The 16,813-nt window shown below is 37.0% G+C and overlaps 1 protein-coding gene across 1 annotated transcript in view; it reads left to right on the forward strand.

The window, feature by feature from the left end:
• LOC122801223 (IgGFc-binding protein-like) overlaps positions 1-16,813 on the forward strand; it is a 691,109-nt gene that overhangs the window by 350,134 nt on the left and 324,162 nt on the right. The window contains exon 37 of the mRNA XM_044070776.1: positions 10,952-11,196. Within this exon, the coding sequence (XP_043926711.1) occupies positions 10,952-11,196 (245 nt within the window). The remainder of the gene's footprint in view (positions 1-10,951; positions 11,197-16,813) is intronic.

Raw genomic sequence — 16,813 nt, forward strand, 5'->3', positions numbered from 1 at the left:
CACCTTTTGAACAAGCTTCCAATTTATGTTAAGCAGAGCCCCTTGTTGACCCTATTTAAATGTAAATTGGACAGTTGGATGGGTAACCAGAAATTCTCCTTGGGGGTTACACCTGTATTCCTCTCAGACAGGGGTAATAGGTGCTCATATCAGAGACTGCCTCACTCAGAAACTCATGGGAACAAGCGGTGAACTTGGGCAGTCTTGTAATGGCTATAGGGCCATTAGCCTAGTAACCTCCTGTGATCCTGTGATCCTAGACATGGGTTGATATGAACTTTGTCCCACATGGTGTGTCCAAACTGGTCCTGTGTTCTGCAGTGCCCTTGATAGTACCAGATTGAGGAGAAGATGAGTACCTGTGTTCTTTCTGGAATGTGATGCTTTAGGCCCCTGTTGGAAACACCACCATATGTTTGTGTTATTGTACAAAAACAAAATAATTTGCTGTTTACCTCATACTATATAGTATGTTGTACATGACCTAAGTCAATTCTTCCTCATTTCCGTGTTGGTCTACCCCAACTGATTAGTTATGGGTATTTCAGCATTTTGTTTAAAAATTAATCATCACCTATTGTGATCGGTTTCAGGTTTTTCAGGAAGAGGTTATCTCTACTACTCATTTTAAATACCACTCGATTCTTGGAGTCTGACCACAGTGTTCTCCCCTCTGGTTTGGAGAAGGAGCCATTGAGATGGTCTGCCCAGCAGCTGATTCACTTTAGCCTGAAGCCCCTTAGCCTGGCTGAGTTAAGTAGTATAAGAAATGCCTTTGATTTTGCAGTAATCCTCGAACACCTCCTCAGAAGTATTGTACAATCTATTATTTGGATCATTCTGTGGTGATCTTCCATGAGATCATGACATCTGCACTCATCCACTTCCCTCCATGTGGCTTACAGCTGTCCTCTGCAATGCAGGTTGAGTCATGGTTTAGCTGTGAACTAACCACTTTATACAGAGATGACTGGAGAATAGAAAGTGGTTGACGATGAATCTTTTTCCCATGGACCACCTTAGATGAGATGAGTTTTATTTTTCATACTAGTTGGAGGTACAATAACAAAGCCTTTCTTTTTGTCCAATAAAATCAAAAAAACTTTCTTTTTGTCCAGCTAGATCTTTTCCCCATTAGATTAAGGTACCATATTCTTTCAAGTGACTTTAGGCTGATATTTTGAGCAGCCCAGCCTGTCAGACCACTCATATTGTCCTTTCCTTGAATAAATGTGAGTAGAAGGCTCAGAGTTTTGCAGGCTGTTCAACTTACCTCGCTTGGACTTAAATGGGATATTCTTACTTATTGTAGTTTCTATGGCTCCATACCTGCTAATAAGTGAGGCAGCATTAGTGTTTGTTTGTTTGTTTGTTTGTTTGTTTCTTTGTTTCTTTGTTTCTTTCTTTCTTTCTTTCTTTCTTTCTTTCTTTCTTTCTTTCTTTCTTTCTTTCTTTTTCTGTTACCCTGTTACAGGGAGACAAGCAATCCATTGCATGACTGTCATTCAGGCAGACATGAAGGGCATTTCTACCCTCACTGACAGCCCATTATTGAAGAAATGTTTAAGCCCTAATTCCAACATTGACTGTAAGACAAGCAACTTACACCATCGCAGAAGCCATTATGCTTTCCTCATGACAGTGCATGCTACTGTGTACCCACAGGGAGAGCACTGTCCAGCAGCTTTTGTGGCCAAACACCAGCCTCTTGGTAGTACTTGAATGCCAACCCTCATCCACAGGGCTGTGACATTAAACAGCCCACTCAGCCTATCATCACTTCCAGGATAGACACACCTACTAACTCCATATCTGCTCCAATAGGCACTAAAGCCTCTAATTAAATTCAAGTCACCTAGATCATAGTCAGTGTTTTTTCAAGTCATCTAAGTTGTAGTGAGGGTTTTCTCTCTTTCTCGATCTGTCTCTCTCTGCACCAAGAAGACTGGCCCTACATGGACTCTTTTTGATGTGAGCACATTCATCTTGACTAGACAAATTATTTGCACCTGGCTTCATGGTTGTACACAGCTAAAGGTGACCTAGATTATGGCCACACTGACTGATTGTATCCTGCCTGGTGGGGTTAGGTATAGTTCTTATCATACAGTCAACCCCCCCCCCCCCCCAAAAGGCTGGTATGTTTCCTTGTACTTTAAAATGAGTCCTTAGTAAATCTAATCCTTAAGAAAACCTCCTTGGATCCTGTTTCAATCGATATTTTCAACCCTTTTAACCTTACTTTTTTGGCTATGTTTTTAAGTTTGATAGTTTGTGATAGAAATCCTATCTTCAAGCCTATGTTCTTTTCAACCTATTTCTGATCTGTTTTTAGGATTTTCCACAACAATGAGACAGTTGTAATGTAGTTATTCCTGATTTAATGAACAAACATATAAGTTCATAATCTATCTTAGACCTGCAAGAGCTCCCTTTGTCATTCAGCATGATAGATCACACCAGGTTTACTATCATTATTTTGATTCACACTTGGTCGATCGCACTATGTTCGACAACGGAAAGTCGAACACAGCAATATCAAACTTTAAAAGCAAGCCTAGGAATGGGTTTTAACATGGGTCAAGATAGGGATTCACTGCTATTGCCAAACTACAAACCTCGCCCCTATCTCGACCCATGTTAAAACCCGTTCCTAGGCTTGCTTTTAAAGTTCGATATTGCTGTGTTCAACTTTCCATTGTCGAACATAGTGCGATCGACCGAGTGTGAATCAAAATAATGATAGTAAACCATCACACCATGCTCTTTAACTGCTTGATGACTTAACTGTTGTCTGTTTTCCACAGTGCCAAGACGGTTGCACATGGAGAGGGTAGTGTACATTATATACTTTTCTTTAGCCTGTCTTTTCGTTCGTAGAATCTGACACAGCTCACTTCTTAGACTGGTGTTATTTCCTTTAAGGGGAGGTAGCATAAGATCAACAAACCTAATACTACAATTTATTACAAATAATTTGGTAATATAAAAATGTGACAGAGACGTTCCTCAGGATTTTCTAAAACTATGGAATAGACAATCAGAAACAGTCCTTAACTATGTAAAAATATGCATATATTATACTACAAATGTTATATTATGTATATATATATATATATATATATATATATATATATATATATATATATATATAAAATATATATGTGTGTGTGTGTGTGTGTGTGTGTGTGTGTGTGTGTATGGGTTTAAGTCAAAGTATCAAAAACCTACTTACTTGAAACATGGATCATAGAGACGACAACAGCGAAACAGTACTTCGACTCCATACATCATCGACAAGTTACCCAGGGAAAGAAAGCAGTTGGCTGAAAATAAAAACAAACCACAGCAAAGCACTATGAACCCACACCCCACTAACTTAATATACCAACTCCGAGATCGCACCATAGTGGACAAAGGAGTAAACTTATGGCTGTTGGCCATCTGCTTTCTTTTCCTTGGTAACCTATCGAAGATGTGAGGAGTCGATGAAGTTCCATTTCACTATTGTCGTTAGATGATTTGTGTTTTGATTGAGTTTTCGATACTCTGAAGTAGACATATATATATATATATATATATATATATATATCTATATATATATATATATACATATATATATATATATATATATATATATATATATATATATATATATATATATGTATATATATATATATATATATATATACATATACACACACACACACACACACACACACACACACACACACACACACACACACACGTGAGGTGCTACCTTTGTTGAACAGCACATTTGTCAACACCTGTTTAGTTGACACAATTTGGTCGACACCTGTAGACAAAACTAGCAGATTGGACCATTCTCAGAGTTGGGAAATTTGCCCTTTCCCTGAGAATTGTGCAATCTGAGATTTAAAATATATAATTAGCAAGGGGTGTGGTGGTGCAGGGGGCTTGCCCCCACCTTGCAAAAAACAATGTTTTTATATTAATTTTTTAAGGTGTTTGCATGTGCCAAGATTGAAGCTCAATGCATGCTTAGTAGCATGCCAACATGCATAATCTCAAACTTCTGGTGTTGATATTATTCACGTTTGATATTAGTGCCATTCAATAAAGGTAAGTAAATCTATATATATATATATATATATATATATATATATATATATATATATATATATGTGTGTGTGTGTGTGTCTACTATACATGGTCGATATTTCAGAATGTCGAAGACCATACGGCCAAGGCCATATGATCGACATTCGAAATGTCGACCATAAAATAAAAAAAAAACAAAAAAACATAGCAGTAACTTACCTTCACACTGCAAGCTGGGGGGCTACACTTGAATGTTGATTATATGGTCTAGGCCATATGGTCTTCAACATTCTGAAATGTAAACCATGTGTAGGGGACCCATAGATATATATATATATATATATATATATATATATATATATATATATATAGATATAGAGAGAGAGAGGTAGAGATACAGAGCATATCATCATGAGATTATGGTAATCCAGCTTTTTGAAGGTCAATAGTGCAAAATCTTGACAACTGTACAAATGAACCTATGACGATCCTTACAGTAAGAGATATTATTTCAGAGCAGGGTATGATGACATCCTTATATTATGATATTTTGTTTGAGAACAGAGGCTGTAGTATCAGTACTACTAAACCATAAAACTATGATGATCCTTCTACTGAAAGATCTTATATGAGGGCAGGGTCTGTAGTATCAGTAGTACTAAACCATCAACCTACTATAATCCTTCTACTGAAAGATATTATATGAGGTCAGGGTCCGTAGTGTTATAACCACTGAACATATGAAATGATGAAATTCTTATACTGTGAAATGTTGTTTGAGAGCAGAGGTTGTAGTATCAGTACTAACTGAATGTATGAGCAACAGTGCTTCAGTTCAAATTGCAAAAGCATTGCCAGCATTTAAATGTTTGTAACGTACTGAGTACTGATCAGGATCTGCAATTGCAGCCCCCTGACACTTTGAGCTCAGGACGGCTGCACTCTTTGATCCACACTAGTTATGTAGTTATGTTACTGACTCTGGAGTTGCAAATAGTACCCAGAATGCAACTCATTGCTTCTGAAGCTACAGCTTGTATGTTAGTAGAAGCAGTTATTAGCTTTTAGCAGTTATGATGATTTTCCAAAACATGCAAGCTGTAACTGATGTGAAACCATGTAGACAAGATAAATGAATGATATATTGTGAAGCAGTGTTTGTGTGTGTGTGTGTGTGTGTGTGTGTGTGTGTGTGTGTGTGTGTGTGTGTGTCTGTGTGTATACTAATATATATATATATATATATATATATATATATATATATATATATATATATATATATATATATATATATATATATATATATATATATATAAATATTTGGGTTCACTTTACAATTTCGAAATACTGAAATACCGAATTTCAGTATTTCAAAGTCATAAAGTCGAAAACTCAAAATCGCGAAAGTGCATAATCGCAAATTCAAATATCTCAAATTTGCGGTTATGGCTTACGGTGCATGGCGTGCAATGTTGGGAGTGTATTGTGTATGGATGTAGGTGCAATTGAAGGTAAGTGAGTGTTTTGTAAGGGATTTGTGTGGGAGTTTAAGTGTGTCTAAAATTGCGTAAGTGTTGGATGTGTTGATGTATGTATATGTGTGATTTTTGTGTGAGAGACTGTGAAATGTGTGGGTGTTTGTTTCCTTTTTGTGTCTGTTTGTGTGATCTCAGAGTTAGCATATATAAGTAGGGGGTTTGTGAGGGGAGTAGTGTAGTTTTGTTTGTGTTTTTGTGTGTTTTGTTTGTTGTAGTGTGGGTTGGATGTTGTATGTGTTGTGTGGTGTATGGTGTGCATGTGTTCATGATTGTGTGTTTCGCGATTTTGTGCTGTTGGGATTATGGACGTTCGACTTTATGATTTTGAAATACTGAAATTCGGTATTTCAGTATTTCAAAATTATAAAGTGAATCCAAATATTTATACATACATACATACACGTGTATGTGTGTGCGTGTGCATGTACAGATGTGCACACAACTATGTCAGTAGCTAATGCTTTTGGTTTAGCATGATAATATCTCCACTCCGAAGGTCGAGTTCAGTTGTGAGAATCTTGTATCTTGACAGTCAGAAAGTTGAATACTTGGCCCTATGAGTTGTGTAAATCACCGTTTGTAAGAGCACTAAAACAAAAAAATAGTGTCCGAATGGCTGTAAATCTCCATAAGCTCCATGCAATACTTGCAGGTATTAGGACATTTATTCGTTGTAAAGAAACACAGTCATTTAACCCTGGTTCAACTAAAGCATTAAGCCTTATAATCCAATAAAACTCTCTCAAGTCAACCTGGAGTTCCCACCATCCACCCCCTGTACTGTGTGGAACCACTTCTAAAAGTCCAAACTGGAAAACTTGGCACTACCAACTGTCCAAACCTGCCTCCCTTCCAGACTCATGTTAGCTATTGCTCAGCGTGCTTAGGAGTCTTCATGTTCGGTGTTATGTTTATACGTGTAGGTATATGGCAATACATGCAGTCGGCCTTTTCAGAGGCAAGACTTTACTAATAAACCCATGTCTACAATTCTTATGTTGAACTATAGATGGGACTGCTAGATTTGGTTCTATAGGTATTTGGCTGACTTTCTTTCTGATCTTCCTCCAACTGAAATGTAGAGCAGTTGCAGTGCACAGCCTTGGTACACAGTATACTTGGAAATGTTTGTATGTATATTTTGTAGCACATTTGCATGTGAAATGAGAAAAAGCAGCCTTTAGGATGTGCAGTAACATACTGCATCAGCAGGAACGCTAACATTTCTCATTGAATACCAAACTTCTGTTTTCCCTGCATTTACAGCACAGTCTCTACAACACACACAATGCAAACAGCACCTAAGGCTCATCCTGTAACATTAAAAGTACTGATTACATATAAAAGGAGAATTTTATAGCATATAAGACATGCCTGTACAGTCCCTCACTTTAAACATAAACTTTCAAGTAACACAGTAATATTAAGTTAGAACAATCAATAGTTTAAGCCCATAAACTCTTAAGTTGTATAGTTTTAGAATTTTTCTTTTCTGCTATGATAGTAATGAAGCCTTCCAGATAGAACTCATAGGCACCATGTTGACCTCAGAATTTACAGACTGAATATCTTCAGAGTCATTTTGTACATAATCTGGAAATGTCTTGGGTCACATTAAGGAAAAAGAAAAAGAACCGTAATGGTAGCTGGAAGAGTAAAACCCTAGCAGGCACTGGAGACATGCAAAGCATTGTTAGATAAAGTCCAGAACAACTCCAAGGTGAAAAATATAACAAAAAAATTCAGAATTAATCTAGACAGTTCTGCTTCAACACCCAAACTGATTAATATAAATATCTTGAAGACAAAAAGAAGTATGGACAGTGGAGAACATTCAGGTTTGGGATGGATTGTAATGGAGCAAAATGAGCAAAAGCCAGTTAATATAGGACAGGTAGTACCAAGCAAATGCCACCAAAACTGGACTTCTCTACAAAAACCTTCATTTTTTTTTTACAATAACACTCTTTTTTTAATTTATGAGAAAAACATGTAACTTCTGGAAGAGTATTCACAAAGATCACATCAGTTAAGTAATCTTTTATACTTTACATACCGGGTATTCTACTTTTTGGTTTATTTCAGATAATTTATGACAGATACATCACAGGACTCTCTTATTGTTATTTCTTTAATCTTTCCTAGAGTGTAACTAGAGCTATGAGACAAGCCTTACTTGTACTTTACTATCCCTACATTCACATTACTTACAGCAGTTTGACAGCACCATCAAGCAATGTAGTGTTTCACTTTTTATTCTCAACTTGTGTACTATTCCCCTAATGGTTGTGAAAACAAATGAAAGACCATTCTCATGCTGTTAAATCTGACTTAAGAACTAGACAAGTCCTCTTCATAAATGTAACAGAAACATGTCATTGATCTATTAAAATTAACTTACTTTATGCCACCTAACAAACAAAATATCCAAAGCTTCATAGTAGGATAGCAGAGTAAGAACCCATGCAAGGGGATTCCCTTCTTATCCATAAACACAAGTGCTGCTTCCTAGTGATTTCACCTCCCATTTTGCTTTGCTTAGATTCTACCAACTCAGTTGTGTACATATAGGACAAGTGAAATCACAGGGCTCTGCTGTTACCTCATGTCATTCTGTCATCCACTCCGTGTTAACCAACATCAGCACAGTTAATGACATCACTAGCACTGTACAAATCGAAGTCCTAGTCAATCAACATACGAGTCACCAGAGTTAATGTTGACCAAACAAGCATCACATAACATCATATGGACAATTGCTACTTCAAATCAATGATTTTTCCATTACTTGAAACTGATGCTCCAAACAATTTCTCTTTTTCTCATACTCAACACCCATTAGATCAAAGTATAACACAAGGGGTATGCAACAAATAGCAGCTATTGAGAGAGTATGCCCTTCAGATTTACCTCAAAATGCCCAAAGCCAATTGGAAATGGCCTTTTCTTTTTCAGGTCTTGAAAGATACTGGTTTTGATAGACATTTTTTTCTTGAATTGAAGCTTCATATCACTCACCTAGTGCAAGGTTTGTTGTCACTTGAGATCTCATAAGTTAGGTATGTATTCAAAGGTGAGGACACAAAGGCTGACCATTGTCACCAAGTTTACTTGTTCTTGTCATTGAAAATTGAATTATCTCTACATATTCCAGATAGCAAATGGAAATTGTTTAGATTCTTTGTAGTTGATTGACTGTTAGCCACAGAAAGACTTACTTTTCCCCGAGGTCTGGAAAATTCTTGATATATTCAAAGTTTCTTCAAGTCTAGAGATTTTAATCAGGACAAAACCTTTTAGTTTAGGGTGAGAAATTGTATAAGGAAAAAAAAAGGTGGCTAGATATAGAAAATGGAAGTTAAATAGAGCTCCTATTAGAACTCCGAATGCTTGAAATGCCGAATGTCATATGGTTGACACCATATGATCGACATTTCAAGAGTTCGAAGGTTAAACGTAACTGTGCCATTTGGTCCAGAATGGGGGAATTTCCCATGTCTGCACTGAAGTGCAATCTCAGAGTTGGTATATTTAAATGGGGGGGTGTGGGTGGCATAGTCCCCCATGCGGGGGTGTAGGGGGCTTGCCCCCCTGCCTTCACCATTAAGATAAATTTCTTTTTTTTTTGTTTATTTTATTATATATTCAAACTTTTAAACTTTGATCATATGTTGTTGAACATATGGGATTCGAAGTTTTGAAAGTTCGACTATATAATATAGACCCATTAAATATTTAGGTATAAGAGTTTATGAATCAATGGACAAAATTGTTTATAATAATTTTGAAGATGTTAGGAAACAGATCATAACATTGATTTTGTGATAAAATTCTAATGCAAATTTTTTGGCTCATAGGAATAATATTATTCAGATGATGTTTTTTCCTAGAGTCTTGTACAGCTTACATCATCTACAGGCAAAAGGAGAACTGCAGGCCATCAAGAGCCTCCAGCAGTGTTGTAACAAATATGTGTGGAAGGGAGGATGTAGGATAGGTGAAGAAAGATTGCAGTTGAGAAAAAGACAAAGAGTTTGAAATATACATGATTTTCATTCATACTTACTGGCAGCTAAAGCCTCTCTTATGTTGAGGGAACAAGAGAATGGGACTAAGTTCATTACCCAGGACAGGCTGTGTATTGACAGAGACAGGATATTATATAAGTTATGGTCAATGCCTACGTTGAGGGGCTATGTGCCTTTATGGATTATAAAAGTGGAGATCTGAAACATTATATAAAATGGATGCACAGATTGTACAGAACTTCCCATTTGATGCATGAGATGTGGAAATAGGGAAAGGATTGTGTTGGAGATGGGATGAACCTCAGGTATGTCTTCTACATATGTGTTAAGAATTCTATGAAGTTAGAAAATTTTGGGAAAGTGCTATCCAGGAACGACAGTGCATTTTTGAGAAGAAAATACCTAGGAGGTGGCCATTTTTGCTTTTAAGGGGTGGTGGTGAGAAAGATGGGTGGTAGGAAAAGGAGAAGGTTCAGCTACTATATGTAGTGGGCTGTGTGAGGAGTATTATCTTCAAAGGCTCGAAAGGCTAAATTGTTTGGGTGGATGAGTTGGAGGGAGAAACAACCTCGGGACATATAGAAGAATTTTGTTAGTTCAGAATGATCGCCAGGCAAAGGCTAAGATAGAAAGGGTTTGGAGAAAAGTGAGATATAGACATGTTTATTAATGTATTCGGTATTTTGCATCATCAATGGAGTTACATTGGATTAGCTTGCTAAACAGGTCACTAAATGTCTTAGTTCTTTCTGTGGCTGTCTTATTTTTTGTATATCTTTTTGCAGAACCACAGATAGGCATGCATTATGATAGATGTTGTATTATTCTATATTAATTCTATATTCTTCTATTATCATTAAATTGTAGTTCACATACTGGTAAGATTATATTTTTGTTTATAGTATGATTCTTGGGAAGTTGCTTTTATGAAAGTTTTCTATACGTATCAATGACTTAATTACTTAAACAAAAAATTGAAATAAATGTCTAGAGCTTATTAAAGGCAGCAAGAAAGGAGCAAAGATAAACATGATCAAAGGAAAAATAGAAAGCATGGACATTATAATCATTAAAATATATATTACTTCTTAGAATATGGCTCGCTTTTAAAAAAAACAGTTACCACCCTTACAAGTTATATGTTAAAATTTGGCAATATGCAACAGTACAGGATCACTTGCTTATTAGTAAGATATACTGCACATTAAAAATAACAGCCCTCATTATGCCTGTCATTGTGTATCGTTAAAACAAACAAAAGCTGTAAAATTAAGAAATATTTTTTGTTGTTGTTTGTTTCAGCATCTACCTGCAGTGTGCACAGTGACCCCCATTATCGTACCTTTGACGGACAGCCCCATACCTTCATGGGAACCTGCACCTACACATTATCCAAACTCTGTGATGTCAACAGCTCTCTGCCTTACTTTAATGTCGAAGCTGCTAATGAAAACAGAGGGGGTAATACCCATGTATCGTATGTCAAGTCTGTCACTGTCGATGTCTACAGCTACAGAATTATACTGGAGAAAAGCAAGGTGGTAAAGGTAAGGAACATAATTCTTGAGTCACCGTTAGTATTAACATGTTTTATATAACTACAGTATGTTTATATGACTAAAGATGTGATCCTTTACTACAACCAAACACATGATTATACCAGTCCTCATAAAAGACACATACATAAGTACAGATGTTACAAAGGTGGTCCAATCCTAAAGAAATAAATAAAGTTAGCATTCATACATCTACACAAAAGGGAACTGCAGTGACAAAGTACAGAAACCATGACAATCCAAGTTAAGAATTGTTATACTTTCAGAAAGCAGGCAGTGTCTGAACTTTCAATTGTGCTTTCCATCACCTAGATTTTCATGCCTCCTTTACTCAAGTCACGACTGAAATAGTAGCTAGATTCCCATCTACCATTAGAGGTCTGTGGTCAAATCCTTCCATGCATCTGTATGAAAGGAAACCCCAAGAAGCCAAATGAGGTCATTGTCTTACAGAAGGCAAGATGTAATACTGCCTTGTCTTTATTCTTTTGAAGAGGAGATTAGCCAATAGAACAGAAGCCCATGCAATGATTGGAAGTCAGTCTTCTGCAGAAAAAGATAGTGATTGATATAAAAATCAGAAAAAAAAATGATAAACCTTTATACTTTGATGAATTCACTTTGCAGAAAATGAGCATTGATACTAGAGTGGAAGTATATCAAGGAAAGGCTGTTTTCAAGTATATGTATCAGTATATTTTTTTCAATTGGAAGAGAAGATGTCAGAACCCATAACAGTCATAACTAGTAAAAGATGTTATATCCCACTGTTGCTGTATGTATTTTTAAATAATTCAGTAGGGTCCATGATAAAACTTGGGAGTCTTTTTTTGACTTTGGTTAGATGCCTATGGAATGATATTGTTTAAAGATTCTTTGATGAACAATAGAATAGCTTTAGGCAAGTTTAAAACAAATGCATGGCATCAGAGTAGACTTCCTAGAGTTTATGGTTAGTCTGACTTTGGCAGTCCTGTTAAATAATTTACTGGAATTTGCTATTGGACATATCTGAATGCAGTACAATACAATATCAGCTGCAGGTACTGAAATATTTAGAGGGAAAGTCAGGTTTTAAGGTTGTTAACAAATATGAAGAGCATGGGTCTGAAAACTGAGTCTTCACATGGGGAACATCAAACTTAGGGTCATTCTCAGACATCAAGACTGGCACAGGTCCCAATACAGAGCCCTGGGACAGACCACAACAGTAAATTTCTTGATAGGTTCTGTTTGTAGGGGAATTATTTATCCATGAAAATACCCACTGAAACAAAATTTAGTTTTCCAGTTTAGTAAGAAGTATTGAGTGGACACCAATACCGTAGACCTTTACCATGTTAATGATTATCACACTGGTTAAGAAACGATCATTTATACTGTTGTATACACTGTTTGTGGCAGAATATAAGGGTGTTATCTCTCTTTAGATATAAGTTGTGTAATGAAAAGGGATGTTCTTACAGCAGTGGATATTTGGTGATTGAATGACAGTCCATTTTTGGAATAGGTTCCCAGATCCCTAACTATGGGATTAACATTCAGGTGGGTGTAATCAATGTGATAATTACAAAAGGAGCTATGCTTGCTGAAGGATAGTGTTATATACCTTTTGGAATTTGGTTTTAGTTCATGGTTTTGACACCAGCTATTTGATTGGGACAAGCCATCTTAGATGATCTTGGGGTCTTCTGTGGACCATATGACTGAACCAAGTTTGCAGTCATCTGAAAACTTGTTTGGCCACAAACTCTTAACAATTAGCTTTGATCTCTTAGAAGTAAATGCTAAAGAGGAGTGACTTAAGGACTGAGCCCTGGGGTACATTGCTAGTGACAGGTGTTTTCACAGAGGTAGAGGCAACCACCATAACTTCCTGTATTGCATTTCTTAGCCAATTTTCTATCCAACGAGTTTCATAGGGGTTGACATCTAACTGGGAGAGTTTGTCTACAGTACCCAAGTGTGGGATGGGACGGAACAATTATTCAAGGTATAGATATGCAGTGTGCACTGTTTTGCCCTTGTCCATTGCTTGTGTAACTTTTTTGAAGAAGTCAGCTATATTAAGTAGACAGGACCTGATCTTGATAAATCCAAACTGGCTTAGGTCAAGGTTTTGTAATTTACCTATATCCTTATTTGCCATCTCCCATATCGTCCTTTAAATAACCATACAGAAGACACGTGTCAGGCTTTTAGATATATAAATACCCAAATCCACTAAAGTCCTGCCTTTGTGCAAGGGAATGACTGTTGCGGCCCTCCATTCATCCAGCATGGTCATGGTCTAGATTTCCATGTTTAGTTTAACAAGAGTTTTTTTCGGCAAATTGAGATTTACATTTATTTTTGTATGCAATTTTTTTCTTTTATTATGCAGACTGTCTATATTTGGATTCTACCACAGGGTTTATTTTTGAATCTGGTGTTACATTTATTTCTGAAGGAGGACAGCTGCATTAATGCAGCTATTTACATGTGCACAGAATTTAGCAGCAAATGACCTTATGTAATGGAGGGGTCCTAAAGATGGAAGAGACTTTTGAATTTATCCAGGTCATGAATCAGTTTTAGTCGATTAGCCTTTGCATAATCTCTGAGTACCAAGTTATTGGAAGATGCTGATGTTTCAGGTTTATGCTGAATGAAATTGATTTTTAGTCTGCTTTAACCAAGGAGGATGTTACAAATGGAGGGGAGCAAAGCTACCCGATTCTGGGAAGGACTGAGTTGATGATTTTATCACCCCTGGTTGGTGTGTAGACTAAATGGTTCAGGGAATTTGTATTGATGAAGTACATAAATCTCTGAGTACCCATGTTTGAGGATGTATTAGTCTCCCAGTTTGTAGTGGAGTAGTTGAAATCTCCTTGGTGTACCTCTCAACCTCTTAGTGCAAGAAATGTGGACAAAGGCCTACAAAATGGGGGGACAAAGGCCCAAAAATAGGGACATATTTTAAGTATTGTTCTTATAAACTTTGAAAGTTGCTGGAGTAACAGGGTTTATTTTAACATACATTTTCTGAAGGATATGAAGCATAAAACTCAAATGTATGTCATTATTTAGTGACTTAACACATTTTATGAGGAACAGACCAAAAATATGAGCCAGAAATCTGGACATTCTGTGAAAATCTGTACAGTTGAGAGGTATGCTACTTGGTAAATGGTGTTTGGCTTGTCACATACTTAGGTAGGAGGTATGGGCCAAGGGGGTGGCACAGAGGATGTCCTATAGCTAATTATGATATTACATTGGGTTTTCCTAACTGTAAGTTCTGCATAGAGAAATTCTAGGTCATTTTCTTGTCCAATGAGTTGAGAGAGAATTTTTTTTAGGAACATAGAAATATTGACACCTTTAGTGCCTTCACTGAATGCAGTGGGCCTGATCATGTTATTGGTCAAGGCTATGTTCATACCAGCCTTGGGCACCTATTCCAAGAAGGCCATCACTGCTCTCTTCATATAGTCCAGGGAGGCATGTCCCGAGTCATTTATACCCATGTGTACATTTCTGTACATGAGCAGCAAGGACTATAGTGCTTGTGTGATGCTGCAAATCTTGCCACCTGATAGGCATCTGACCCTCTCTTTGCACAGCCCGATGAGTACTGCATCATTGTGTCTTACTACAGGATATTGGATTGTGTGGAGGTTTGCCTTATAGGCTTTAAAACTGAGTTAGTGTGACTTTTAGATGGCTGTTTCCTGGTAAGTGCTATCTGTAAAATGTGTTTGTGAGGCTTCTCTGGGTATTTGTTTCTTAGGTTACATTTAGGAGGCCTTTGTGGTTTAAGAAGATCACTTTTAAGAGCCTCAGCATACTTAGGTTTATGTGGTTGGACAAAGCTGTGTTAGCTTTGTTTAGTGTCATTTTGTGTGGTGATGAAAACCTGTTTATTATTTTATGTGACTTTGTAAGAGCTTTGCCTCCAATGGCATTGCATAACAGCATATCTCACACACTTTGTCTACTAGTTTAAGTGAGAGGTGGTTGGCAGTAATCATGAGGCAACTGCTACATTGTCTCAGAATGCCCATTTCATCCAGGCTGGCCACAAAGAATGTTGGAAAGTTCATCGCTATCATTCCAGGTGTGGACTGCAGGGGTGATTTGCCTGTGGGTTTGAAGTTGATTTACCAGAGGTGCAATTTGTCAAAAACAAACAATGTAAGTCTACACACAGAAAGCAATGTGCACTCTAGCATGACCCAGCTCCTCTTTGCACAACTACTGATGATTTAAAGGGCACTATGAATTGGGCAGAAGTTGTTAATGCTCTAAATGTCAGTGCCTGTACAACATAATCAGTTGTGCCACTGTGAGATCACCTTATTAATAACAGAAAATAAGTAACAAAAGGCTCAAGCACATAAACTAATAGCAAGACACTTGAATTTTGCTTCTGTAGCAAGTCATACCTACAAATAACCTGGAAATCTTGTTGTGTCACAAGAAGGAATCAGTAAACTAATTACAGCAAAAACTCAATAATTTAGCAGTAAAAAAGGTGCAAACAGTTTCAGTACACTGAATATTAAGCAGTTATATCAAAGATCACTTAGCCTGGTATTCCCGACCTAAGTTATAGTAGTCCAATCTGAAGGTCCTTGGTTCTCACCTGTCTGTGATTTCTCTGATCTACAAAAAGAAAGGAGGAGAGGTCGCCTTCATTCCAGCCAGAAATGAACCTTTTACTCTCTACTTTTCTGTTCCTCAGAGAGCATCATACCATCTTCTCACTGTCCGATCATGCAAATAATGTTAATGCAAACATTGCAACACCTGGCTAGGGGAAAAGCAATAATCTAACTTGTGATTGTCCATATGTAGGAAGTCACAGGATATGCAGATTACGAATGTGTTCAGAGAAACAGCTAATTTTTTAAAGAACCTGCAGGACTTCCACAGAGATTTTGTTGAGAGGGGATATGTAAGTGGGACTATCAGATATATTTTTGATCTTAATAAGGACCTCAAGCAAGGGAGGACACTTACTTATATGAAGCACAAAGAAGACTGAGACATGATTTCAGAACTCACTATACTGAAAAAAGGAAAGAAAAACTGAAAAGAAGTATGAAACTAATTTTTTTGTAAAGATGCCCATAAAATAAAAAAGGATAATTTGTGATAATTGTCCATTACATCTAGTAATAGACCAGTGAGCAACATTCTGGACCCTGGGTCCTTCTTTTGCTTTCAAAAAAGGCAGGGACATTAGATCTTACTTAGAAGGGTCATTCAACAAGGGCAGTATGGAAAGGCTTGATATCTTTAACGCGGTCCCCCTTTCTGTACCTTTCGTGAGTTCATGATCTGAAGAGACTTTTTCATTCAGCCCAGCACAGATAATAAATATAACCACAAGATTGCTGGGACCTGCTGAACAGGCAGTTTACTATATTCACACTGCAGACAAGCTGTAGCCTCACAACTCTGCTGCAGGTTTGTACTGTGGCTCACTCTTGGTGGCACCCAGTTCTTGGATTAAGCAAGATTTACCAGAGGCATTGGTGATCTTTTTTGTTTGACATTCAGAGATTTGTAGGGTGGTTCAAAATTTACTTCTACATACTTTCCTGATGTATATGTTGGA

This window comes from Protopterus annectens, chromosome 4.part1, assembly GCF_019279795.1.
Source record: "Protopterus annectens isolate FY-2018-M chromosome 4.part1, PAN1.0, whole genome shotgun sequence".
In the NCBI taxonomy this organism is placed as follows: Eukaryota; Metazoa; Chordata; order Ceratodontiformes; family Protopteridae; genus Protopterus; species Protopterus annectens.